This window comes from Squalius cephalus (assembly GCF_949319135.1).
Source record: "Squalius cephalus genome assembly, chromosome: 22".
Taxonomy (NCBI): Eukaryota; Metazoa; Chordata; class Actinopteri; order Cypriniformes; family Leuciscidae; genus Squalius; species Squalius cephalus.
The window spans coordinates 6619806-6647186 of record NC_137143.1 but is presented as its reverse complement, the minus strand read 5'-3'; the positions used below and the strand labels follow the sequence as shown (position 1 = coordinate 6647186).

General features: G+C 40.1%; 3 protein-coding genes across 3 annotated transcripts in view; all 3 read right to left on the bottom strand.

Annotated features, from left to right (window-relative positions):
• The window catches only part of abca7 (ATP-binding cassette, sub-family A (ABC1), member 7), a 41712-nt gene extending 29306 nt beyond the window's left edge, over positions 1–12406 (bottom strand). Inside the window, exons 1-8 of the mRNA XM_079857007.1 lie at positions 12312–12406; positions 11270–11378; positions 11052–11145; positions 7453–7594; positions 7233–7360; positions 6718–6839; positions 4549–4743; positions 419–511 (exon numbers count right to left, since the gene is read on the bottom strand). Of these exons, the coding sequence (XP_079713133.1) occupies positions 419–511; positions 4549–4743; positions 6718–6839; positions 7233–7360; positions 7453–7594; positions 11052–11145; positions 11270–11335 (840 nt within the window). The 5' untranslated portion in view covers positions 11336–11378; positions 12312–12406. The remainder of the gene's footprint in view (positions 1–418; positions 512–4548; positions 4744–6717; positions 6840–7232; positions 7361–7452; positions 7595–11051; positions 11146–11269; positions 11379–12311) is intronic.
• Positions 12407–13154: 748 nt separating this feature from the next.
• LOC307150151 (amyloid-beta A4 precursor protein-binding family A member 1) lies at positions 13155–20615 on the bottom strand. Its single transcript, XM_079857005.1, has 11 exons — positions 20366–20615; positions 18768–19943; positions 17323–17353; positions 17096–17241; positions 16463–16549; positions 16197–16373; positions 15623–15802; positions 14814–15026; positions 14608–14727; positions 14381–14521; positions 13155–13764 (listed from the first exon to the last, which is right to left on the bottom strand). Exons 2-11 carry the CDS (start codon positions 19857–19859, stop codon positions 13693–13695), a joined length of 2259 nt encoding a protein of 752 aa, XP_079713131.1. The 5' UTR covers positions 19860–19943; positions 20366–20615; the 3' UTR covers positions 13155–13692.
• On the bottom strand, positions 20509–24072 carry pex11g (peroxisomal biogenesis factor 11 gamma). The gene is made up of 5 exons (XM_079857006.1): positions 23763–24072; positions 23028–23213; positions 22768–22946; positions 21309–21380; positions 20509–21216 (listed from the first exon to the last, which is right to left on the bottom strand). The coding sequence occupies exons 1-5, from the start codon at positions 23823–23825 to the stop codon at positions 20991–20993; spliced, it is 726 nt and encodes a 241-aa protein (XP_079713132.1). The 5' UTR covers positions 23826–24072; the 3' UTR covers positions 20509–20990.
• Positions 24073–27381: the final 3309 nt, after the last annotated feature.

Here is a 27381-nt window from a genome sequence, read left to right as displayed (position 1 = left end):
TCACTTTTGATCATTTTAATGCAACTTTGCTGAATAAAAGTAATTATTTGTTCTTACTTACCAAACTTTAGAATGGTAATTTATCATGGTTTCCACAAAATATTAAGCACCAACATTTTCAATATTAATAATAATAAGAAATGTTAATTGAGCAGCAAATCAGCATATTGGAATGATTTCTTAAGGATCATGTGACACTGAAGACTGGAGCAATGCATCTGAAAATTCATCTTTGCATCAAAGGTATAAATTACATTTTAAAAAATATTAAAATAGAAAATAGTAATCCTAACTATTCCAGCTTTTGATCTGTAGTGATTGTCATGCAGTTTCATGGAGAAAGGAAAAGGCAAGATTAATGTTTCATTAGAACAGTAATTGTGAAACTTTGGCATTAATATATCCGAAAACGACTCACATCATCCATAACTGATGCTAGTTCCTGAGTTACAGAGGAAACAGACCGACTGATGAGCCGGAGATCAGCCGCGTTTGCCTGCAGTCTGTCTCTCTGAAAGTAATGAATATAATAAATTAATAAAAACAAAAACAAAAAACAGTTCAAATATGAAACAGAGATTTCAGATGGCATTGAAACAAATAAGCACATTAACATTTAGCATATGTACAATTCTCTTCCAGGAAAACGGCCAAAAATACTAATGACTAATAATGCTACATTTTGTCCAATCAAATCAAATTCTCTCTAGAATGAGAATGTCCCTCCTCCTGATACCACCTATCAGTGGTTCAGAGTGCATATAAAACCTCTCAAGTCACATGATTTCCGAAAACGAGGCTTCGTTACATCGTATTATTTCGCACCTTTGTATTCAAACATTTATACATTTTGATGGTTTGCTGCTAGAGGGCATTGATCTGGTAATCCCATGAACCACTATCCAATATATATCTAGTTCAATCATGAAAATCTAGATGGCACTGACAGGCCACTCGCAATCTGTAAACATTCACATCATTTACTACACAGCACAAGCTGATTGGCCTCTGCTGATTCTGCAGCTAATGAGCTTGCTTGCTCAACATTTAAATGTCTGGTTCTCTTTCAAGCATGCGTTTCACTATATCTCACTATGGGATACGCCCCTTCCGTGTATTCCTTAGCCCTATTACATTACTCCAATTGGCTGGCAAACATGATGTTGTGTCTGTGAGTGGCTTCCCCAGCCCTCAGAATAAGAGGAGTGACTGAACGTCACTACGACATTCAAAAACCTCTTCTCGCTTCACACCAGAAGCCTACAAAATTTGGATAAATCATCAACAAACTTCTGGAAGAACTACTGGCCACCATGTCATTTTTCACCTGGCACCTTCAATTTGCATTCCAGCTGATTGCAAGGATTATTTGGTGAGCAATGTAGACTATCCTGGCTAATGAGGGAGATTCTGTGCAACTTTGTTCACGCAAGAACAAAATTTCATGCAAGGATACAAACCAGGTCTGCTCTGCATGTCTTGTGCTGAAACATACCCAATTGGTGATCGAGAATCCCGGTTCCTGTGAACACTGCGCACGCTTCACTATGAAAGAGCCTTCGTCCGCAGGCTAGCACACCAAGCTAGCCTGTCGGGCCAGGATCCCCTCATGTCACCTAGCCCCACTCCAGCTGCCAGTCCGCACTCTGCCCAGAGTGCTTAGCATAGACGAGGAAGAGGACTCGCTTGATTTCGAGGAAGAGGGACATTCGCACTTTATTCTCTCTGAAGAAGAGGAAGATTTTGAGGACTTCCCTTTCCCCTCTCCTGCGCACCTGGCACAACTCCTTGCTGCGGCAGGATCCACGGAGGAGTCGGGAGGTGGCACCAGTATTGTATTGTCTCAGTATTGATCTGCAAGATGTGTACAAACGTTCTGTAGAAAAACTAAATATTCCGTGGCCGGCCGTGGCAGTCTCGCTACAAAGGTAAAAGGCTGCCGCTTTATACCTGCATTATTAGAGCTCCTAGGTTGCGGTTACCTGTAAGGACAAACCATTTACTAGCAAGATACCCGTGCAGGGAGGATCTGCTCTCGATGTGGAGGGGTTGGAGAAGGAAGGACTTTTCCAAATGCCCCCCATGGAGCTATAAGTTGCCCCGCACTTGCACCCAAAGCGCATGGCGGCTGCAAATACGACGTTGCCATCTAACGTGGATCAATTCCAGTCAAGCATGACAGAATGCACTTATAAAGCAGTCGCTCTCTCTGTCAGGGCTCTGAACGCGATCTCTATGCTGACGTATACCAAGCATCTTCAAAGATGCACAGTTCAAGAACAAAAGGAGGCAAAAATGGAACAAAAATGCCGCGGGCAAAGCCATGACTACAATGATCATTCACGAGAGAGGATGATGGCTTAACTTGGCTAATCTGTCTAACAGGGAAAAAGAAGCCATCCTAGACGCACCGGTTGTCACAGAGGGCGTTTTTGGCTCAGATCTGACACAGATGCAAAAGAGATGCGAGGAAAAGAAGAGAGATGATGAGGCTTTGCAACTCTGTATGCCTAGAAAGACGCAGACTGCATGCCCTCCACCACTGGTTATGGCGCACCCACCCCCCAGCTTTCGCATTCCTAGACGGCAGAGACAGAACGAGAATGCAGCGGAGTACCGGGACAGAGAACTGCCTGGCCTAGGAAGAACTATCCGCCTGCATCAGCTCAGACGGTCCAGCCAGCTCCTCATCCTCATCTTCAGGGAGTGAGGAGGAAGAAGGAGGCAGTTTGATGGGGGTCTTATCCAGGGAAAGGAGCCAACAGCTAGCTCCTGACCCTCAGTCATTCAGCGTTTAACAAGGGACGAGTTTCGAAGTTCCCAGATGTTCTGTGTGGAACACAGAGCCCGGTTGGGCCAGGGGAAGCAGAGCAGTGAAAAGCACAAGAGACTGTGCAGTGGTGCACACCCACCCACTAGTCACAAGCACTTTCCATTTCAAAACTCAATAAAGTTTTCACTGTATACTCCCAAAAATGTTGCAAAACATATTAACATATCACAGTATAACATCCCCTCGGGGAGTTATCGCTCCCTTAGAGGTGGTGAGCCACTTAGACTCTGTCCAATCACTAAGTGGCCACGCATGCGCAGTACAGACCACAAACTTGCTCACGACTCAGCCATACGATGGCACCAGAACGCCACCAGATGCGGTGATTGCGGTTGGCAGGAGACTTTGAGGCAGGCTATCTGGCAATATAGGAGTTAGGATATCCCACAGTGAGACACAGAAACTTTTGCTTGAAAGAGAACAAACAATAGGTTACTTGCGTAACCCCGGTTCTCTGATAGCATTAAGTGAGGTGTCTCACCAGATCACCCTCCTTGCTGTGCGAAGCAAGGAAAAGGTGTGCATACTTTGATTGACGTAGGGACTTTGGGTCGCTCCTCTTACACTGAGGGGTGGGGAAGCCACTCCCAGACACAACGTCATGTCTGCCAGCCAGTTGGGGCTGGCGTAATGTAATAGGGCTTCTGAGGAAAAAGCAGAAGGGGCTTATCCTATAGTGAGACACCTCACTTAACGCTTTCAGAGAACCGGGGTTACACGAGTAACCCTTTTGTTCAGTGTTCACGGTATGCTGGTCTTTCAGCATGCTCTCAAACCTCCCCCCCCCCCCCCCCAACACAAAACAAGCACTAGAAATTAATAGAATAACACAAATTATGTTTTAAATATGACAATTCATATTTAATGGTGTGATATATATTGTTTTAAATGTTTGTGATATTTACACTAGTGATGCGCGGATCATGGCTATATCCACGGACACTGCAAATACTCTGTGGGTCGGGCGGGCCAAGTAATAAAACATAACATTCTGATTATTGCAGGTGGGTCAAGGGTCGATGAGATAAATCATTAATGATGGAAATATTTACTACATTCTCTAAAATGTGAAAAAATTTAAGCTTAATTTTTCGTCAGGCACTAATTTGCAGACTCTCATTAAGCTATGCAGTTGGTGGGTCCACTTGTTTAAGCATTATGTGATATGTAAAGGCTGTGAAGTGCTATGATTATGACACAAGACTCATAAATTAGACTATGTCCAGCCTTTGCTTGGGACGCAATTAAGTTTTGGTGTGCATGTTCGGGAAGTTGCAGTGAGAAAAATAGCGACCATTTTAGTTTGAAGGGAGTAAAGCCTGTGTTTAGGCTATTAAGGAAATTTAATTTTGCCAAAGAAGAACTTTTGTTATAAATAAATGTTAATTTAAAAGCAGCCTCCTTCAGTGTAATATGTTACTATATCATTACTCTTAACACTGAGAATTAGAATAATTGTAAAGTGATGATCGGTTGGGAGTCGGGTGTGGATATTTAAATCAGAGAAAATTATATGTTGGGGTGGGTGGCATCTCTCAGTGGATGTAAAGAAACTGCATCTTCAAAAACCTTGCTGTGGTGTTTTGAGCACTTCAAAATAGTGAATAATTTTGCAAAACAATTGGTTCAATTGATTCGAAGTTCAAAAAAAAAAAAAAAATTTCGTTTCTCCCATCACTAAACAGAATAAATGCAGAAAGCATAAGCCCACTAACCGTGAGGATCTTGCTGAAGTCCAGCTGTGAGAGGAAGATCTGCTCTGCCTTCTGCATTACATCTGAGGGCACAGAACACAGCGCCCCCTGGAGTTCAGGGAAAGAATCTCCTTCCTCAGTGGTGAGGTAAAGACCCAAGAGTGAAGCATTGCAGACGATATCAGACAGACGCATTCCTCCACCTGCTAATGCAACCTTGTGGACAAAAAAGGGTAAAACAAGATGTTCATATATCAATTTACTATAAACATTTATGAAAGTGTTAAAGTTGTATTGTGACATACATTCCAGAGTAATTGGATGTATTGATTATGGAAAAAATAAAAGACTTAGGGCAGGGACCTGATTCTGTTCATTGGTTGTTGATTGGACTTAAGTGGACTAAATGAATGGAGAAGTCCTGCATACATCACCAGAGAAAAGTCTGTTGTTTCTCCGGAAGACATTATGATATTTTATTAAAAATTAAGAGATCAAAAAAACAAACAAAAAACTGATCAAATCAACAGCATACAATTAGAAAATAGATGGGACAAATTTTCATTTTATGCCGACTTTAAAGTCACGATGAAAGGGAAGTAGCGACAGACCTTTTTTTCGTGTGACATGCATCCGAGTGAAACGGATCATCCCCCCCAAAAATGTGTGTGTCTGTGTGTCTGTGTGTGTGTGTGTGGGGGGGGGGGGGCTGCTTGGTTCTATATACTTGTTGATTGGATGGAGGCAGATGGAATGTGAGCTTGCAGTCAGTTGTAAGAAAGAGGCAGAGTTTAAGCAGACTAAATGATTGACATCATCAGATTGAGCTATGAAATTTGATTAAGAATTATGTGATCAACATTTTTTGAAAAAATAAACCATATAAACGGATGAATTGTGATAAACATAACTAGCCTGGGTGCCAGCCCGAACCCCGCCCACAACATTTTTTGGTCGGGAAGTTCGGTCTGGACTCGATCCATTGAGGAGTAATTATGCTCGGCTCCTAGAAGGCCGAGCCAATCAAATTGCCAGGGCGGGCTTTAATCGATGATGGACAGATGGTCTGCGGTTACGTAATCACCCACGTCACCAAAGAGCGCTTGATTTGAATTAGTTTACAACAAAGACGACTGCAGCTGGAGAATTGAGATTTCACGAGTTCACACTTACAAATAAGTCAGATAGAATAAATGAGATGTCACGAGTTCACACAAATAAGTAAGACAGAATAAATGCGTATATGACGTGCTGTCCGAGGAGAGGGCTGTGGGCTCGGTAGCCATACTCCCCCCGTGTTCCTGGTTGTGAGAGAACAAGACAAGAGTGAGGATTCGGGGTGGTGGAGGGACCGAGGGATGCTGAAAAACTGTCAAGGAGTGTTAGGTAAGTTGACAGAGTGAATATGCTTCCTCATGCTGATAGATAGGGGTAACGTTAGACATGGTATTGTTTGATGACAAGTTGATATTGGATTGATTATTTGTACGTGCTCCTCCCGAACTTTGTTTATGAAACATCATGTGTAGATTCCGCCATCGCGTCTGTTATAGAAGATATCGACAGTGCATTCATTTTAAAAGAGGAACAGAGAGCCGCGCCCGCGACATTTTGTTGGTTGAAAATATGAATGAAGAACATGCGTCATTTACTCCGTTGCTCTGATTGGTTGTAGGTCTATCCAATTGAGTGCAGAGTTTTTTTTTTTCCTAGTTCGGTTGAGACACGCCCCATAATCAAATCTCTATGGAGCGGTATCAGACTCACATTCTGACTAGAATATGAGTATGACGAAGTCAGGCTAAAACATAACATGCATTTAGAAAAAAGATGGGTGTATTTTAATTTCATGCTGACCTTTAAACATGAAAAATATGTTACTCTGAAGAAATTGTCGAAATAAATTATTGGTTAGCTCTAACTAATGATGTAATTGGGAATGGGGCAACATTGTGGTTGCAAATATAAGCTGCTAGTTTTATTTTTCAGATTTTCTCTTTGTATCAGGACAATGAATATCTGTATAAAATAGAGGTTATCCAGTCACATATTTCAGGTAAATACAAAAACAAATAAAAAACAATGCTTGCACTGTCAAGTTACATTCAGGTCATTAGGCCAGCTCAGAATCTAGGTTTCCAGAGGAGGATTATAAGCACTTCAGAAAGTGGAAAAAAGGTTATTTCTTACCACTTGGAGGTTTAGTCGTGCCCTCAGTAACTGATCAACCGACGCTGAGGAGATGCTGGTGTTTGTCCGCAGGAAGGAGGAGAAGCTTTCATTGGCTTTGAGATACTCTCCAACTGGAAGATCTACAAAGATCAAAGTCCAGTGGGTTTATATTAAAAAGTTTAATTTTGTTAATAATACATTAAGGAAAATGGTTTAACCTACTGGCCACATTTCGTTCAGGATTTGCATTGTATGTGCAAGGCACAGAATGTGTGCTTGCTGTTCTCATTCAAAAAAGAGGATTATGGGAGTTATTTAAAACAAAAACAACAGCCTTATTTCCTGATTATTTCTGCCAGATAAGCGTTCTCAGTTTGGTATCTGAGCACAACCTGAGACATTGTTGACATCTCTAGCTGAGAGTCACATGTAAGATTACTGGGGTCTTTAGACAAGTCATTTCATATGTCTTTGAGAAACAACTGGGATATTGAACATCTTCTACAATGAGACATTTGATCAACATGTCGTACTTGGCCAGGCATCTGGTCTTTCCCCGAGTCTCTGGATTGCCTGCGACAGGTCCTGTAGGCCGGAGAGGGCCGTCCGGTTACCACTGATTGTCAGGACAGTCCTGATATCGACCAAAAGTCGAGAGAGTCTGAAAACGATAAACCTCGATTAATGACCAAAGCCAAAGAAAAGAAAAATCATGATACAGTGTCTGAGATACTGTACAGAAAAGCATCTCACATGGAGTTGTCGAAGTTGCTCACTCGTCCGGGTGTTTCTCCTGAAGTGGGGTGATGAAAACAGGGATTGTTGACATTGCAGATGATGCCCTGAACCCATGCCAGTGTGCCTGCTGAAGGAAGGGCCTTGTTGGGAAAGTGACCTGAAATGGAAAAAAAGATCAGCAACATTTAATGTGAATGTGAAACATTCAAAACATAAAGACATTTAAATGAACTAAAATAAACAATTAACTTTTTTTACATAAAAAAAAGTATATTTTCTAATGATGTACACTTAAGCCCTAATTGCATGGCAGGGGAATAAAAAAATGTAAGACAAAAAACTAGACACGTTTTAAAAAAGTGCTACATGTTTAGAATGCTGTGTCATGCACAAGATGCAGAAACGTTGTCCATCTGGTGCACATTTACATAGAAAAACAATGGAAAAGCAGCACAACAGAATACAAAAATATGTTCTTTGTAAAAGGCCTCCTACCTACAGTGCTATGCATAAGTTTAGACACCCATGCTAAAGTTGACTAAAAAGAGGAATAAAAAAATCATCTTTTGGAAATTGAACTTAATTCCTTAATTAAAAAAATTTGGAAAAATCCAACCTTTAAGGACACCAATTTTCTTTGTGAATGAATAATGTATCGTAAATAAATAAATGTTCTTCCTTAAAATACACCATACCTAGAGATTGGCATGGAGTACTTTCCATAAGATCATCTCTCAATGCAAATCAAACCAGCTATTAGGCTAACTCAGTGCTTCTCAAATAGTGGGGCGCGACCCCCAGGGGGGGGGCTCGGAGCGATGCCAGGGATGCCAGCGATGCGCGAGACCCCGAAGAACATGCTTTTTCAGGAAGTGGGTTTTTTGTTGCACCGAAAAAGAGCACAGAGCACAGAGCAGGAGATATGAAGTGCAGATAACAAACAACATGGACAAATATTTAACAGGGATGAAAAGAAAGGCGGAGAGAGACGGAGATAACGAGACAAAAGTAAGTCTCCCGAAAGCTAAGATGAGGAAATATGACGAAGCGTATGTTGCGCTTGGCTTCACCGTGACTACGGTGGGAGTGGAGACGAAGAACGACCAGTATGTTTGCTGTGTCTAAAAATATTGGCAGCGGACAGCATGAAGCCAAATAAATTAAGGCGTCACTTAAAGACATTACACCCCAATTATTATTTATTGATTATATTTAATTTTATTTTCACAAATTAATTTATTCATCAAATTGTTTTATATATTGTGTTCCTGAGTTAATGTTGCTGATCAATTTGAATTTATTATTATTTATTGATTATATTTTATTTTATTTTCACAAATTGTTTTATTCATTTTTGTTTTATAGGTCAAATTGTTTTATATATTGTGCTCCTGAGTTTATGTTGCTGATCAATTTGAATTTTTTTAATTATTTATTGATTATATATTTTAATTTCAGGCAAATTGATGCACTTTAAGTCTTCTCTGTTACAGACTAAAAAACAAAGTTAATAAAGCTATTCTTTGTTTTAAGTTGATCTATATTTCTTTCTTTTTTGTTTTCTTTAATGTTAATAAGGATACAATGTTATGCAGATGTGTACTTATTATAACAATTTTATAGACAAATTATACTATTTACAGTCGCGGCGGAGAATTGGGGGGCGCGAAATGTTTACTTCTTCCTAGGGGGGGGCGTAACAGAAAATAATTGAGAAGCACTGGGCTAACTGAAATAAAACCATGCCAATCTCTAGGTATGGTGAAGGCTATGTGATGATGTGGGGCTATTTTAATTCCAAATGCCCAGGGAACTATATCAGGATGCATAGTATCCTGGATCCATGAAGTAACTGGCCTTTAAAAATAAAAATCTGCCTGCCTCTATGGGAATTTAACATAGGGGTGTCCAGACTAATGCACCCTGTATTTTAAGGAAGAACATTTATTTATTTACGATACATTATTTATTCACAAAGAAAATTGGTGTCCTTAAAGGTTGGATTTTTCCTAATTTTTTTAATCAAGGCATTGTTCAATTTCCAAAAGATGATTTTTTATTCCTCTTTTTAGTCAACTTTAGCATGGGTGTCTAAACTTATGCATAGCACTGTACATGTGTACTGTACACTCAGAAGAGATGATTTTATTGGACACCTTTATTTGCATAACGAATAAATAATGGATGACAAAAATGCCTGTAAATAGGGTGTGGTTGGTACAATGGTATAAATATTCTCAAACTTTTGTTTTTTAAATAATGACATGCTTAGATAAATTATTTATAATAAATACTCCAATATTCCAAAACAAATTGTGCATTTTGATTGCATGCTGACTTTAACAAGATGGTAGCTAATTTCCACTTCAGATAAAAAAACAAACAATTCCTTATATTGAGATAAGAAATAAAGTCACAACGTTAACCAGCCACGGCCCGTCTGTATCGACACCAAAATATTCATCCAGACATAGACCTATATAATAAATTGTGAATGTGTTCAGCATTCTACAACACATTTTTTCGAGACTATTTTAAAGTTTAAATATCAAAATTTAGCGCATGGCTTCAGCAGGCATGTATCATGATACTAAGCGGGGCAGCCGGTCTCGGAGCCCTCCCTAGCTCTACAGCGCCCCACAAATTTCCAATGTAAATCTGTGGTGAAAAATGGAACTGCAGCTCGCTCTAATTGAGTCATTGGGCAGATTTCAGGCTGCCCCGCTTATTTTCACGTTACGTAAACCTCGCTCCCGACCAAGATGATATCAGTCCGCTTCAGCTATGTGTATTAGTCTGTATCAGGTCAGTAACTAGTTGGCATGTCTGTTCTTCCTATGTGGAGTAGCGCATCAAATTAATGAAAGTATCCTTTCGTTTAAACATGCTCATCTGAATAGCCTTTATATACAGTAGTTCTGTTATAGACATGACTGTTTTCCTCACTGGAATTCCTCCACAACTTGCAATAATCATAAACAACATTCGGAGGCAATAGATACTACATTAAGGCATTTTTAAGATGGCATTCTATGCGTTTGTCGTTAATACTAAAGTCACCCTCAGACTGAATAACACGAGGACATTTGAATTCTGCCAAAAGTGTGTCTGACGTGTTCAGCAATTAGAATATAAAACTTACAAAATGTGCCCTAACTAAATTTATGGCCAGGAGCCGCTACTGATGCTAACTATAAAGTCACAATTGTGAGATACACAGTCACATATACCTTCTTTTTTTTTACTCTGAAGTGGAAAAAGGCTTCGATAAGATGGACATTTAAAGGTAAGACAGTGTTGCTATGTCTGCCTGGTTGGGATGCTTAAGAAGAGCAATGTTAAATAAATAAATATAAAATAAATAAATTTACTTCCATCACCTATAATATCTCCCCTTATTAGAGAAATGTGCAACATTCATTTCATTTATTTAAAAAATGTATCACGTCATTGGGACTAAATTTTCTTCAGATGAGCCGTCAGAAAGGTCATGTTATAAACAATGTCACAAGGGCTCAACAATGTCCTGATTTTCAGTGTAGCTAATCAGCTTTGCTTCCCTGCCACCTGCCAAAAGAGGAGGGCAACACTCTCGTTCACAGGACGTCACTTACACTGGCTCTGTTTATATGGCGGGTGTGATTGCCGGACAGCAATGAGGATGAGGAAGAGGAAGAGCGGCCACAGAAGTTCAATAACCAGTTGGACCTGTAAGGAAAGATAAAGAGACCAAAAAGATCATGTTTAATGACATTCCTCACTATATACCAACTGTCGAGTGTTTGACAGAGAGTGTAAGTGTTTTGCGGCTGGAGGAGTAAAGACACGTCACCTTGTTTCTCCTGCGGTACGTGAAGTTTTTCCACAGCAGCAGATAGAGCTGCGTTCCAATGGCCATGATGGACGGCACAGAACTACGCAACCATGGTAACAGAGGAAACCTACAACAAAAAATGGTTCTATTCTTCCACCGTGCAAATACAATGACGCATACTTGGCTTAACTTCACACTTGAAGCCAAGAAGCCTTTCAATTCCTTCTATGGAAGACAAACAGAGATGATATGCAAGATTTTCACTCCATACAATTAAAGTTAATGGTGACCAGGGGCTGTACATCTCAAAAAACACCACTGTAAAAGTATCATAACTATATTCCAAGTCTTCTGAATCAAAACGATAGTTTTACTATGAAAATGTTTAATTGCAGCTCTAAAATCTCATATTCAAATTGGAGCTTCTTGGTTACAACAAAATGTTAATTTGGGGGTGAACAAACCCCTTTAAATGAATGGATGAGTTGTTGAAAATTAAAAAGACATGATCTCTTCAGCTTTGACTGTAAATTCCTTTTCTTGAAATCCTCATTATACTAATTGGCTTAACAGAACCAAGACAAATAAATCTCCTCTAAAATTGGAACAGAAAAATACAGCTTGTGTAAGACAAAGATGATGTTAATGTAATGACTGAAATTATTAAGGGCTGCTTTTGTTTGAACAAAACATAAAAAAATTGTCTACACTGCTGATTTCAAATCCTTAAATATCTACAGAACTATAGATTGTTTATTGTAACTGACAATTATCTTCACACTAAACAAAGTATTTTTGAAAATATATTATAGGCCTATTTAAAAAATAAGGCCTCATTTGATCAGTATATTCTACATATTTTCATTAGAAATCATTTAGTTAGTTTTCCCTTGTATTCTATAACGCAATATGTACTTTAGGATACAATAATTTGTCATTAATATTTAATGAACCGTTCACTGCAGGTCATATCATTTCGAATCATTCACAGTACCGTAGCTTTAACTTTCGCTACTGATGTCTATAAACAACACATTATTCACGGGTAGAATGCTGTTACCTTTCGTCGTATCCAAAACTTCATTTGCCTCATGAATTTAGCTGGTCTGCTGCAGTGTTTCTGCAGTCCGTGGCCGTGCGCGCTGCCGGTGTTACAAGATCACTTTGAGGAAGCACCAACATGGGCGGGGCTTCCATTCAAAACATTGAAACCACATTGAGCTTGTAACCAATCGAGAGCGCTACATTCAGGATATGTAGCCAATCATTTGCTTTGTGTTCATTTAGCACCCGCCCATTTAGACTTTACATAAGCCCTGCGCAATTTCCGGCACCTACAGTGAGCCTGTCTGGAAATGTAATTATTGTTATATTTTTATATATCTTATAATTCTGCATATATCCTGTAAGGATAGTCGATATCTTGAAAAATAATCATTGTCGATATCTTGAAAAATAAAGATATTATATAATAAAGTAGTTAAAACAATGAATATAGAAAATAAGATTTATTTGTTAATAGTAGTTAACATGGACTAAGAATGAACAATTCTTCTACAGAATTTATTAATCTTAGTTAATGTTAATTTCAACATTTACTAAAACATTCAAATAAAAGATGTAATTGTTAACATTACTATTATTATTATATTACATTACATTATTATTATTAAATGTTAATACACAGTGAGCTAACAAACAATGGACAGTTGGATTTTTATAAACTAATGTTAACAAAGATGAATAAGTACTGAAACAAATGTATTGCTCGTTGTTTGTTAATACATTAACTAATGTTAACAAATGAGACCTTATTGTAAAGTCAAGTGTTACCAAAATATAAGATATACCTTAGAACAGTACTATACCTTTTTTTCCTCTTTAAACAGTTAAAGACACAAATCAAGAAAGAATGTCTTTATGTATCTTTAATAAACATCCGATACAGCAGTTATTAAAATATACCTCTCTCTATATAGCTAAAAACAACCCTGGCATAATCAAGGTCCGTTCATTTTTACAGGCACTAAGTCGTGAGCTCTGTAAAGAGCATGTAAACCCTTAAAACCACTGAACATCAAATCCGTAATGAGATATTGCAGAAGTGCTGGAAGCTTGAGATGGAAGGCTCAAGATTATTTAAGATTCATTTTAAATGTGTGGATTCTAATGCATAGTCATTCAAAAACAAGGCTTGTCTTCAGGCACATTGGCTTAGCAGCAAGAGCAAAAACAAATGTACACATAATAACCAGCAGTTAAATAATCAGCTCTAAAACAGCTTTAAAATATAGGTCCATGATCTTTGTAACATTTTACACTGTTCAGCTTTAATGCATCTGCTAAAGGGCAGAGTTTAAATAAAATAACTTCTCTACACTTCAGTCAAGTGTTCAGTGGTAAATTTGCATGTGACGAGAAAACCTGCGGGGATCTTCCTCCTAAAGGAACACGGGCTGATCTAGGCCAGTCAGGAGACGGTAGGTTGATGTTGGCATAGTCTTCAGATGAATCTGTTACAAATTAGATAAAAGTTTATTACTAATGAAAATTTATCCCGTCTATTTTTGAAATGCAAGTTAAGCTCTTATTGTGAACGATTCATCCACGTAATAATCATAAAGTCATAACTGGATCATCTGGGTGAAACCGTCTGGTGTCACAGAACATATGCAGACCTTCTCCAATCATTTAGTCAGTTAAAAACCAGCTCATGTTCATCTGTCTCCATTTTTGTGTGTCCACATCTCAAAATCGAATCAATAACAAATCCATTCAACCAAGTTCATGCCCTACATTTATTTTTCGATAATCTGTACGTCACAACCATTTAATTGTGAAAAAGTAAATTGCACAAAAAATGTTTATTAAATGTAATTAGAATTTAATAACCAGAAAAAAAGCTATACTGGTGAACGTTTTTGACTCAATTTTTGTTTTATGTAGTCTGAACAGCAATAAAATACACTAAACCAGATCCAAACCACATCCATATTTGGTTTGAAATCTGATTTAAGAGTTTTGGAGTGTGTTAAAATCTGAATGATCAGATCCTGATTTCTAAAAGTATTTTATTTCATTCTTGCTGTAGTAAAAAATATTGGTTAAAGTGAAATACACTCCTCATACCTCTCCAACAGCACTGGACAGGATGTGGATGATCTTCTCGTGAGGTGTAGCAACGACACTCTGTCCGTTGATCTCAATGATTCGATGACCGACTCGAATGCCACCCCGCTCAGCTATTCCTCCTCGCATTAAACTGCAAATCTATTGCAGAAGTCATGTTAACAGAAACAGAATGTCATATACTCAACACAGCTTCACCAACATAGTGGCTGTAAACAGTTGCTTACAATCCCATCCTCCACGCTGAAGCCCAGCTGATACTTGGGGTCTGGACGCTTAATGATCGCCATTGTGACAGGTGGACAGTGAACGATGCTGAGCTTTATCATCGACAGGGTCTTTAAATCCTGCCGTAAACGAAAAATCAATATTTTGGCACGAGATGCAGAGTGTTTTAATTGTTGCGGAATGCTTCATTTCTGGTTGGTCTTACTCGTATGATACTTTGGCAGGTGGCGATGGGGAGGCCCACCAGACTGGTGCCATTAACGGACATGATGCGATCTCCAATGCTCAGCTCGCCGGACCGTTCTGCAGGGCCGCCGTGAAGCAGGTTGGCTACCACCACTGTCGGCAAGATAGAGCCCCAGCCAGACTCCACAATTGCAACGCCTAATATCTCTCCTGCCTTTTTTGATATGCACACCTAAAAATAAAAAGAGGGGAATGGGTTTTACTTATGCTATCTAGCTAGGTGTGGGCAATATGACCAAAATCTTTCCTTACGATATGAGTCATTTTATTTCATGATGACGATATATCCCATTTTTTTTAATGAAATTTCATAATTTTTGTCACCAATTTCAATAATATACCAGCCAAACTAACATAAGTAAAAAAAAAAAAAAAAAAAAAAAAAAAACATCTTTCATGAAAATACTCACAAAGATAAGCATTTTGAAAAATAAGTGTGAATTTGCCCATTCAAGCACAAGATGGAAAAAAGTCTTTAAGATAAATTAAGTTATCTTTCCCTGCTTATTGTGCTTTAACGGTTAAAAAAAAAAATTACATGTTTTTAAACTGCAAGGTTTAAAAACGCATTAAAATAATACGATTTTGTGCATTGTCACGTGAGCGTAACCACGATAGAGACTGATATCCAAAATCTCTAGCGGTTGACAAATTTCTACCAGTGTAGTGTCCCACCCCTATATATCTTGCCATATTAAAGTAAAAAAAAAGTGTTCAAAGCAACAGCTTTCAGCACAGATCCACATAGACAAGGCAAGACATCCTCACCTCCCTGATGTTTTCAGAGCGAGAAAAGTGAACCAGGTCTCCGTTATAAAGTTCCTGAGTGCCGAGGTAATCGCTGTACTCGCCTGGCCTCAGATCACTAGCTTTAATTCCGTTAGTGTACAGAAACTGCTGGTATGCAACGCCAAAAGCCTGACCAATGGCCTGTGCAATGGTCTGAGCCTAAAGAAGACACAAATAAGAAGTAAGGAATTATGAAAGTTAGATCAAATTAAAATCTCAAAAGACATCTTTACACGTAAATGCATAATGAAAACCCTATAATAATGACAATGACATTGTCATTGAATGTAACATTTTTACCAACTCTTTGTCCAGGTGGACATCACACAAAAATATGTGCAACATTTAAGAGTGACTTCCAACATGTGAAATCAAACCTCTTCAAATGATTCAAAACGCAGCAGCAGGTCTCGTCTTCAATGAGCCCAAGAGAGCCCACGTGTCACCTCTGTTTATCTCAGCACTGGCTTCCGGTTGCGGCTCGCATTACGTTCAAGACATTGGTGCTTGCCTACAGAACAGCCACGGGCTCTGGACTAAATATTTGACTCACATCATCTGAAGAAAAGACATGGCAAATCATCCAGCACTTCTTCGGTGGTGCTGCAGAGGTAGCCGCGGAGTCAGCTGATTTGCGATTGGCTGGCTTCCTGCGGGCCATCAAAACTACAATGTTCCCAATATCTGCGATGTATGAAATCATCTGCAGAGCATGGTCCATCATGGCCTCCTGGAAGCAAGAGAGAAATCAGCCACACATCAGAGAAGACATCACTCAAAGAACATAAGATGGACTGTCAAGTATGTATTTTGTCTAACCTGTGTGTCAGCACTCAGTACTTTGATTCTCTGCGTGGAAATGAACAGATCCACCTCCGTCATAGGCTGAGACTCTCCTTCAGGTGCCTAGATATTATAAATGCACATATATATGTTGTATTAGCCATGTTAATAGTCAAACTAGATTTTTAGAATTTTTGAAGAAAGCGCGAGTAGCGGTTGCCTGTGTAAAACCCCAATGAAAGGGTGTTGTGGGCGGTTCCTTACTGATCTAAGTTAAACTGCCACTAATATATTCATTAGGTTGAAAATGTAAAAAAAAACAAAAAAACAATCAGTAATGTTTTGCAATGTCTTGTATGCCATCGTTTTTCAGCAGAAGTGTTTAAGTTTTTACTGCCATCTTGAAGTTCCCCTTTAATTATAATAACTATAATTTTCAGCTATTATTGCAGAATTTCCTTTTATAAAAAACTTAGCATTTGATGAAAAAAATTTGTGTAAAATTTGTAAATAATAAAATTTTAACATAAATTTATAATTTTAAATTCCTATCAGTGGCCTGCAGAAATAATCTTTATCGTTGAGTCCTGTTCTGATACTTGCTTTAGCAAACAGAACTTAAACATTAAGTGTTAAAATTGCTTTTATAAATAAATTATATTCTTTAACCTTGATACGATCCATAGCTTCCTGTGCTTGGGCCATCCGGGCGTTAGTGGAGGGATTTTTCTCAGACTGTAATTGTGTAGATCCAAGATATTTAGCTCCAAAGATCACCCCATCCAGGAGGTCTTCAGGGTCACATGGTCCAGGCACTTAGAACAACAAAATGACATTATTTACCATCTACATCACAAGAGCTCTGAAAATAAATACAAAATACAAAAGTTTCATACCATTCTTATAAGCTGGCTGTGTCTCAGCTTCCTGTTAAAAGACAAAAGAAAAGAAAATAAGCATCTAAACTCTGATGATTCCAATGCTGTATTCAACTAAGAAAGTCAGAATTCAACTTTGCATTAAAAATGCCACCAAAAGCTCAATTTCCAACTTATGTGGAAATCTAAAACTCAACCCCCAGAGGGGGTATATGATGTCATACATGACATTGAAGTTCTTAGATTACATGATGACAAAATCTGATCGGGTGCCTAAGCATATGGAGGTAAATGCACAAAGGTAATTGGCCTTTTTTTATTATACAATTTTTACTATTGCTTGCAATGCTGAGTTTATAATGTTATAGAATTGCGAGTTCATACACAAATGACACTGACATATTTTATGCCAGTGCAAGTTGCTTTCAGTTAAAACAGCTCAAACATGCATTTAAGACTATGCTTGTCTTTGTCACCGGGGGATAATCTCAGAATTCAGAGAAAAAAAAAAAAACTGAATTTTGAGAAACTCAAAATTAAGACATATAGGGCCCTATTTTAACGATCTGAAACGCAAGTGTCAAGCGCAAAATGCAAGTAACTTTGTTGGCGGGTCTTGGGCGCTGTTGCTATTATACCGGCGGGATAAATGACTCTTGCGCCCGGCGCAAATCTAAAAGGGGTTGGTCTGAAGTAGCTTCATTATTCATAGGTGTGGTACTTTGGGCGTAACGTGAAATAAACCAATCAGAGCGTCATCTCACATTCCCTTTAAGAGCAGGCGCGCTTGTTCTATAGCGGATTCCTATTATAACGGCGGATTTGCCAGGCGCGCGCCAGGAGCGGTTCACAGCCGAGGAGACCGACGTTCTCGTCAGGGCCGTTGAGGATGGAGAAACACACCCAAATTAACTTTGGTTAAACAGGCGTATGATAATTTGGGTAAATGTGTAAGCTAGATGTATGCTTTTATAATAAACTATCTATCTATCTATCTATCTATCTATCTATCTATCTATCTATCTATCTATCTATCTATCGTAATAATGTATGATTTGCAAAAATGAAAACGGCTGCTTCTGTGTGTAAATGAGAGAATTAAAGTGTATGCGCAAGTGTATTTCTTAGTTAACCGACGTGCGTCTGTGGAGGGAAAAGTCCGCTGTGCGCGGGTGCAAAATAGGAATGATACATGCGTCGGTGTACAAAGTCAATTGCGCTGGGTGCAAGATAGGGCCCCATAAACTTAAAACTGCAAGACAAAAAAAGGCTGAATTTTGTGCTATAAACATGCAATTCTGAGAAATAAAGTTTGAAATTTGAGATATAGCCAGATAAACACGGAATTGTTATAAATAAAGTCAAAAATATATAGTCGCAATTACCTTCATTTTTTATTCTATGGCAGAAACTGACTTCTATAGAAAGAGCTGTGTAAAATGCTTTAAATAAGCTTTTCTCACCATATCGCTGTTTGGGGAGAAGGACTGATCCGCGGTCCGGTCTTCAGACGCCGCCCACTGATGCTCCTCTGTGATTCCTGAGACCAACAGCTCATCCTGCAGGTGTCTGTGCCAAGCATCCTCGCTGTGAGATATGGAGATCATCTCATCTGCATCACTGCTCTGCCTTCTGAGACCTGACTGATGTTCAGGGGTCACCAGGGGTGTGTGAACAAACAGCGATCCAGTTCTGGGTTCCTCAGGCTCTGGGTCCTCTAGCAGCTGCAGTAGATCTTTCTGATACTCATGGGAAAAGAGCAAAGCTTCAGGGATGTTCCTGTCAGCATCGGCACATGCTAATCGGACACTAAACTCAAGCCCTTGGGAGGAAGCTGCTGCCTCCGCTGAAGTGTGCGAATTATGCAGAGCGCCGTGATTGGCCGAGTCATCAGGGGTGCAGTGGGTGGGACTATCGAAAGGAGTTGATGGATGAAAAAGATGCAGTTGAGTGAGAAGACTTTGAATGTGCGAGTGTTCAATATCGTGTTTCATACTTTTTTCTTCGTTTGTCCCTTTCCTCATATCTTGATTCCACAATTTTCTATCTCTGTCCTCTGCATAATTCTCCTTTCTTTCCCATTGCTCATCCTGTTTTTGAAAAACACTAATTTCAGGCTTGTTATCACACATTTCTTGAAACAAAAGCTCTTCGGTTTTGTCAGAAGCTTCGCTGAAGTCTTGAGCTCCGCAATCACTTGCCGCAGACATTGTGTCTTCATTCAACTCTGTGTTGAAGAATCCAGGAGCCTCAAAATCTCCTATCGAACAGCTTTCTACAACCAAACCGGCCTCACTGGAGGAGTCGGACCTCCAGTCCAATGGTGGGGGCTCGATTGGGTTATAGGAATCCAGATCCTCCAACTCAGGGCTCTGTAGATTTTCACTGAGCAAATTTGTGGATTCAGGAGGGTTAGTTGAGTAATCAGAACCATCAGGAGCCCAATATGCATCCGGTGCTGAAGCTTCGGTTTGAGACTTGGATGAATCAGAAGCAGCAAGTTGGGAACTCTGTTCCAACTCCAAATCTCCATTGTAAAGAAAACCATCTGCCATTGCTACTACTAGTAACTCTTAGCCTCTAATAACCCTTAAAAATCATTAATTTTTCCAGAAGAGCCTTGATCCACGTAAAACAACCTAGATAACAGATTAAGTGCAAGATTAAAACTGGTGAGTTTGAAACATACCCAAACTGTACCAGTCAAGGTTTTTATCATACATAGTATTTCCACATTTTATAATAATAGTTCGTCATCAAAAGCATGAAAAAAGCAAATGGAAGTATGGAGGTATTCTATAGTGCCCAAGTATCAAAGTAGTCACTGCATCATTGTACAATCACAGTACTTTTTGGTAAGGTAAATCACAGCGTTGTCATTGTGTAATAGCATAAGACACACACACATCAGCTGGGTTGACTTTGTGTACGTGGATGGATCAAAGTGCATGACACTATATTTATTCAAAGCATGCAAATCTGATTTCCGATGATACAAACACACATATGAGAATTATCTGTATATTAACTTTAGTGTTATTCAATAACGACTTAAAATTACCTTTCATGTAGATCCCCAACAATAATCACTAAACATCACGCAAATCCTGTCCAGTCGCTTAAATGGCTGGAGCTTGGAGCCGGTCAAAAGGATGTCGTGTTTCAGTAACACATCCTTACAAACTGACGGGATTCATTTTGTTTAGAACGAAAAACCTTTATTCGGTTAACACTGTGTTATTGTGCAGCTTCTCAAAAACTTAACGTAGTTGAGAACATCTCCACTGCGCATGCGCATACGAACAAGACACGAGTAATCAATCCATCGTGTTATCAAATGAGGTATATATGAGGTATTCCATTCAAAACTTTTAAGACTTTAAAAAATGTAACTGTTAAATGAAAGGATTCTTCACATTTTACAGAGTCATTGAAAAAATAGTAATTTATTTCGCAATTATACTTGAAGCATTTTCACATTATTTGTATAAACATTTTCACAAATACATTCATCCATCTACAATTGAATATGACATTGTTTTTTAACTATTCACCAGAGTAGAAGTTAACGGAATTTCAAAATACAGACTTATCAGTGAGTCTGTATAAATTGCACATTGTTAAATATAATTATCAATAATTAAATAATACATTGCAAATAGTACCAGATATGTGTGTGTAATGCTTTAGGTACATGCTCCTTGATCACTGGAGCTCATCTGTAGAAGACCTATCAGAGACGAGGCCGTTCCCATCAGTCCCACCAACCATGGAGGAAACCGTCCAGCCCACAGAAATCCAGGCGACATCCAATGAACGGCATTGCTGAGATCTGCCAAACTGCTCAGGATACTGAACACTTCCCCTCTGATCTGCCTCCGGAGCGCAGCTTTCTGAGAAAGTGCTTCCTCCCTGGTAATCAGACACAATGAGCCATTCTGTGTTTATGCAATAGGCTGTGAATATGGGAACATTAACATGCAGAGCTAAACTTTAACACCAACCTGCTGTCAGCTGAACCTGACCATTGACACTTCTGCACTTTTCTCTTCAGAATCTGGATGGATCTAATGGATCTAAAAACAAAGATTTTTGCTATTTACCAAAGACAAATTCATAGTAATGTAAAGTCTGTAACCACTGGTGAAAATGCGTGGAAAAATAATACAACACTTCCTCACTAAATCAATTTTTGTAATGTTTTTGAAACAAGTCTCTGTTACACCTTATTTTAAGGTGTCCTTGTTACAGAGCAATATTAAAATTTAAGTACAGAGTAATATTAATTTACAACATGTAATTACTATAGAGTAGGTTTTAGTTTAGGGTTAGTTGCTTGTAATTATCCATAATTTACTGTTATTACTCTGATTTTCATATCAGTTTACTCTTATTACTGATATGCACATTTAACATGTAACAAGGAGACTGTAAAATAAAGTGATACCGAAGTCTCTTCTGCTCTCTAAGAATGCATTAATTGATCAAACCTAAAAACAATATATATTGTTTATATATATATATATATATATATATTTTTTTTTTTTATATATATATTTTTAATTGTAAATAATTTTATTTCAAGAAACGAAAATGTTTTTTATTGGTTTTAGTTTCAGTTAACCATCACCATCAGTTAACCAATTAACTTATTAACAAACTACTGTTCGCCTACTATATAGGAGGCAAAGGATACAGTTAGTAATTCTATAAAAAAAAAAAAAAAATTATTTGTGGATTTTGTCATAACTTCGTTTTGTCAAAAATTTCAACCTAAAACTTTATTTCCAAGTTTAAATTAAGTTTTAGGATCTGAATTGTCATTTGTATCCTTACTTTTTACGAATTATGTTGTACTGATACTGTAACTGATTCTGATTAATGAGTGTGAATTGCGATACTGAATAATGAACAGAATTTGTTGCCTAATGTGTCAGACCGCCTTCCATTTTGTACGTTTGTGGGATTAATGTGTTTTACTATTTTGTGAATTGTATGTTGTAAGTTAATGAACTGAACTGTATGTTTTATTGAGTATTTTTGCACATTTGACAATCTTTGGTGATTTTTAAATGAAACATTTAAAATTAAATAAGAAAAATGTTGCGGATTTTTTTAACTAACTTAATTAACTTTAATTTGTTTTTCTTGCAGGATTAACAATTATATGCTTTTGAAACCTGAAATGTCCCCAAACACTCAGTCAGTCAGTCAGTGTGTGTGTGTGTGTGTGTGTGTGAATCATCTCCAAATATAACAAAAGGGGAAATGAAACTAGACAGATGTCTAAATATAAACTCATGACTTTGAGTAACAAAGTTTTTAAAACAAAAAAAATTTTTTTCAAGGATCCCTGCACCCTGAGTCCGTAGAGCGCAGTAATTTCATCCTTTTGGATCTTCTGAGGTTTAAATGAAAAAATGTTCAATGTGTTCTCAGACTTCTGGACCCTACACACTTTACCTGAGTATGTTGAGGATGAGTGACATGCCCCAGAGGCCCGTGCTCAGCACCCACCACTTGTCCGATTTGGTTTTGATGAGCTCTGCATCTGCGGCCCAGGCGATATGCTCGCAGGGGTAATACAACTGATCAGCTATATTATTCAGAATTGACATCCAGCGCACCAAAGCGTCCTCCTCCTGGGAAAAAAGGGCCATTAAGTCAGAATTTCCTTCAAAACTCCAATGTTTCAATTAAACAGAGCCATCCTGTGTCCTCACCGAGGCTCCTAACCCATAGCTTGTGGAGTATGCCAGCATGGACAGGTCATCAAAGAGCCTCAGTGTGGTTCTGCAGTGACTCAACTGAGCGGAGAACAGCAGGAGACTCTTCCCCAGTGAAGACTGGGAGTTCTTTCCAGCTAAAACTCCACCTACCAGCTGAGAGCCATAGCAGAGGGTCCTTATCTAGACCCAGAGGAAATAAATGATAATTAAATTGCAACCAAATAAATTGTCACCAATCAGCATGTATGGATAACTGGGAATGAGTAATGTGCCTGGTTACTTAATTCCTTGTATATAGTGCATTTCTAACAAGATTTACAAAGAGTAAGTATGCACGGTAAATTCTTCCAACACAAGATTCTTTAACCAGATTTGCCCCTATAAAATCTCTTAAACATATAAATAATGATGAGAATATAAAAAAATGTAAGGGTTTATGATGTATCTTACAGTTTATCATTTTATTTTATATTTTACTCATTCGTTTGTTTTTTTAATCAGTTGTTATATATAGGCCTATATATATATATATATATATATATATATATATATATATATATATTGAAATGGCTTAATTTGAGTTGATTTGTTTTTAATTCAGTGCCAAGTCTGCCAACTGTTATTTGATTACATAATAAAAGGGGTGAAGTTTATATTGATTCAATGAACGTTATAATACTTTTTGTCTATAATATGGGGTTCTTATGAAGCGTGTAAATACAAACTTACCACTTTATCTCTTCCTCTGTATGACTCTAACACATTAATGAAGGACTCGACTGAACTCTGCATGATTCGTCTGTTTAATTCTCATCTGCAGACACGCAATCATGCGGAGACACTGTACATTGCTCAGACGAAAGATGTGATGTGGTACATCCATTAATAACTTTTCAGAATGTAAGAAATATAAAGCACATTTAAGGCGGGGTTGCTTTTTAAACGAATTTAAAATTCATCCTTTTGGCCGCAGTCTGGCATTAGGTTAGTGGACTTCGTACAGGAAATGATTTATGTTGTTCAGTGTTCACGTCAGACCAAAGCAATCAAGAGCCGATTTGACTTGTGTCGGAACATTACCTCATGGGCCCTTTTTTTAATACAGTGGGAAAACGTACAAAATATTTGTATATTTAAGAATATGTGAAATAAAAAATTAAAAACAATAACAAAAGTCATAATTTTGTACAGTTATTGCCTATATATATAAATAAATCAATGTGTGGGCCTTTACATACATTTGGAAAACTGTTTTTATGAGTTTTGTGTTTTCATATTTCGTTAGCCTCATAGCATAATTGCCTAAGTCATATTTCAATGTTTTTGGAAAACAAGAAAAAACTAAATTTTTAGAAATCACATTGTTATTTTTTATTGATATTATAACAGTACATTCAACCAGATGTGTGAACAAGTATGCAAAAAGAAAAAGACCCATCATCAATTGCCTAACAAATAAAAGTGACTTAGGCAGAAAATGCCATGACTTAGGCATTTTTCTCTTACATATAAATACAAACATAACATAACAAAAGTTGTTTTACTTTCCTAAATATAACCAAGATGTGTAAATTGCCAACCTTAACCAAGTTGTTTCTTAATGTATAACCTTAACCACTGTTTTCCTTTTCCACCCTTAATCGAAGTTCCACTCAGGTGCTGTCACGTCTCTGTTTGAGTTTAGTTCTGATTTAGTTTTCCCTTGTCTGTTCCATTAGTTAATCTGTCTCACCTGTGCCCTGTTAATCACCCCATTTATTAGCTCGTTAATTTTGCCCCAGCTGTGTCTTATCTGCCGGATGTGTTTCCCCAGTGTATTTTAGCCATGTGTTTTCTTTGAGTCTTTGTTAACTAAAAAACGCCCCAACCTAAAAAACTAAACAGAGTAAGGGAAGTTGTCTTTGGAGGAGAATGTGGAAAAATTCCTCGTCTACTATCCCTCCTCTCATCGGCCCAACTGATCCAGTGCCTGACGCCTGCGCGGCTGATCCAGAGCCTGACGCCTGCGCGGCTGATCCAGAGCCTGACGCCTGCGCGGCTGATCCAGAGCCAGGCCAGACGCCTGCGCGGCTGATCCAGAGCCAGACGCCTGAGCGGCTGATCCAGAGCCAGACGCCTGAGCGGCTGATCCAGAGCCAGACGCCTGAGCGGCTGATCCAGAGCCAGACGCCTGCGCGGCTGATCCAGTGCCTGACGCCTGCGCGGCTGATCCAGAGCCTGACGCCTGCGCGGCTGATCCAGAGCCTGACGCCTGCGCGGCTGATCCAGAGCCTGACGCCTGCGCGGCTGATCCAGAGCCAGACGCCTGCGCGGCTGATCCAGAGCCAGACGCCTGCGCGGCTGATCCAGAGCCAGACGCCTGCGCGGCTGATCCAGAGCCTGACGCCTGCGCGGCTGATCCAGAGCCAGACGCCTGCGCGGCTGATCCAGAGCCAGACGCCTGCGCGGCTGATCCAGAGCCTGACGCCTGCGCGGCTGATCCAGAGCCAGACGCCTGCGCGGCTGATCCAGAGCCTGACGCCTGCGCGGCTGATCCAGAGCCAGACGCCTGCGCGGCTGATCCAGAGCCAGACGCCTGCGCGGCTGATCCAGAGCCTGACGCCTGCGCGGCTGATCCAGAGCCTGACGCCTGCGCGGCTGATCCAGAGCCAGACGCCTGCGCGGCTGATCCAGAGCCAGACGCCTGCGCGGCTGATCCAGAGCCAGACGCCTGCGCGGCTGATCCAGAGCCTGACGCCTGCGCGGCTGATCCAGAGCCAGACGCCTGCGCGGCTGATCCAGAGCAAGGCCAGACGCCTGCGCGGCTGATCCAGAGCCAGACGCCTGCGCGGCTGATCCAGAGCCAGACGCCTGCGCGGCTGATCCAGAGCCTGACGCCTGCACGGCTGATCCAGAGCCAGGCCAGACGCCTGCGTGCGCGGCTGATCCAGAGCCAGTCGCCTGCGCGGCTGGTCCAGAGCCAGTCGCCTGCGCGGCTGATCCAGAGCCAGACGCCTGCGCGGCTGATCCAGAGCCAGTCGCCTGCGCGGCTGATCCAGAGCCAGTCGCCTGCGCGGCTGATCCAGAGCCAGACGCCTGCGCGGCTGATCCAGAGCCAGTCGCCTGCGCGGCTGATCCAGAGCCAGACGCCTGCGCGGCTGATCCAGAGCCAGTCGCCTGCGCGGCTGATCCAGAGCCAGACGCCTGCGCGGCTGATCCAGAGCCAGTCGCCTGCGCGGCTGATCCAGAGCCAGTCGCCTGCGCGGCTGATCCAGAGCCAGACGCCTGCGCGGCTGATCCAGAGCCAGACGCCTGCGCGGCTGATCCAGAGCCAGACGCCTGCGCGGCTGATCCAGAGCCAGTCGCCTGCGCGGCTGGTCCAGAGCCAGTCGCCTGCGCGGCTGATCCAGAGCCAGACGCCTGCGCGGCTGATCCAGAGCCAGACGCCTGCGCGGCTGATCCAGAGCCAGTCGCCTGCGCGGCTGATCCAGAGCCAGACGCCTGCGCGGCTGATCCAGAGCCAGACGCCTGCGCGGCTGATCCAGAGCCAGACGCCTGCGCGGCTGATCCAGAGCCAGACGCCTGCGCGGCTGATCCAGAGCCAGACGCCTGCGCGGCTGATCCAGAGCCAGTCGCCTGCGCGGCTGATCCAGAGCCAGTCGCCTGCGCGGCTGATCCAGAGCCAGTCAAGTCACTGCTTCCTACAATGCCCCTTCGCCGACGTAGGAGGAAGAGGACCTGTCAGTCTCGCCAGAATCCGGAGGACGTACCCGGAGTCCTCGCCCTGTCGCCTCTGCGCCTCGCACTACCGGCCGCGCCTCTGTGCCTAGACAAGACAGTGTCATCGATTTCACTAAATCAGGATCTGATTCAGCTCTGGAGGCTTTACTGGCTGTTTCCTCTTCTATCTGTTGCCCCATGTCCACGTCATGACCTTCTTTCTTAGGTCTACTCTTATCTAAATCCTCTAACTCCACTACAAGGGTATCATCTTTATTTCCTGACAATAAAGCAGAAAATGCTGTTGAGTATTTTAACACAGTAAATCATGTTACATTCATAGGTTCACTGCAAAAAAATCTAAATCTTACCAAATACTTATGTCTAGTCAAAATGTCTAATTTCTAAAAAAAATCTATTTGCACTTAAAATAAAAAGTAAATGCTTAATTACTTCACTTGCCTAAAATTGCCTAAATGTCTTTTTATGGTGACGTTTCTTAAGTGTAAAGATTTGTTCTGACCAGAAATGAGGTAATATTTTGCTAGTGTTGGCTAGCTACTTCATCATATCTTTTTGCAAAAAATGTGATTTCAAGTTAAAATACAGTTTATAATCCCTTTCATTAACTGAAATTACATTTAGTATC

Coding starts and splice junctions, on each gene's coding strand:
- LOC307150151 (XM_079857005.1), bottom strand. CDS start 19,859: ATGGCAGATGGTTTTCTTTACAATGGAGATTTGGAGTTGGAACAGAGT. Junction 17,354..18,767: donor TCTCCCCAAACAGCGATATG/GTGAGAAAAGCT, acceptor GTCTTTTAACAG/GAAGCTGAGACACAGCCAGC. Junction 14,728..14,813: donor CCTGCCAAAGTATCATACGA/GTAAGACCAACC, acceptor CGTTTACGGCAG/GATTTAAAGACCCTGTCGAT.
- pex11g (XM_079857006.1), bottom strand. CDS start 23,825: ATGCAGAGTTCAGTCGAGTCCTTCATTAATGTGTTAGAGTCATACAGA. Junction 23,214..23,762: donor ACAGAGGAAGAGATAAAGTG/GTAAGTTTGTAT, acceptor CTCTGGGTCTAG/ATAAGGACCCTCTGCTATGG. Junction 22,947..23,027: donor GCTATGGGTTAGGAGCCTCG/GTGAGGACACAG, acceptor CTTTTTTCCCAG/GAGGAGGACGCTTTGGTGCG.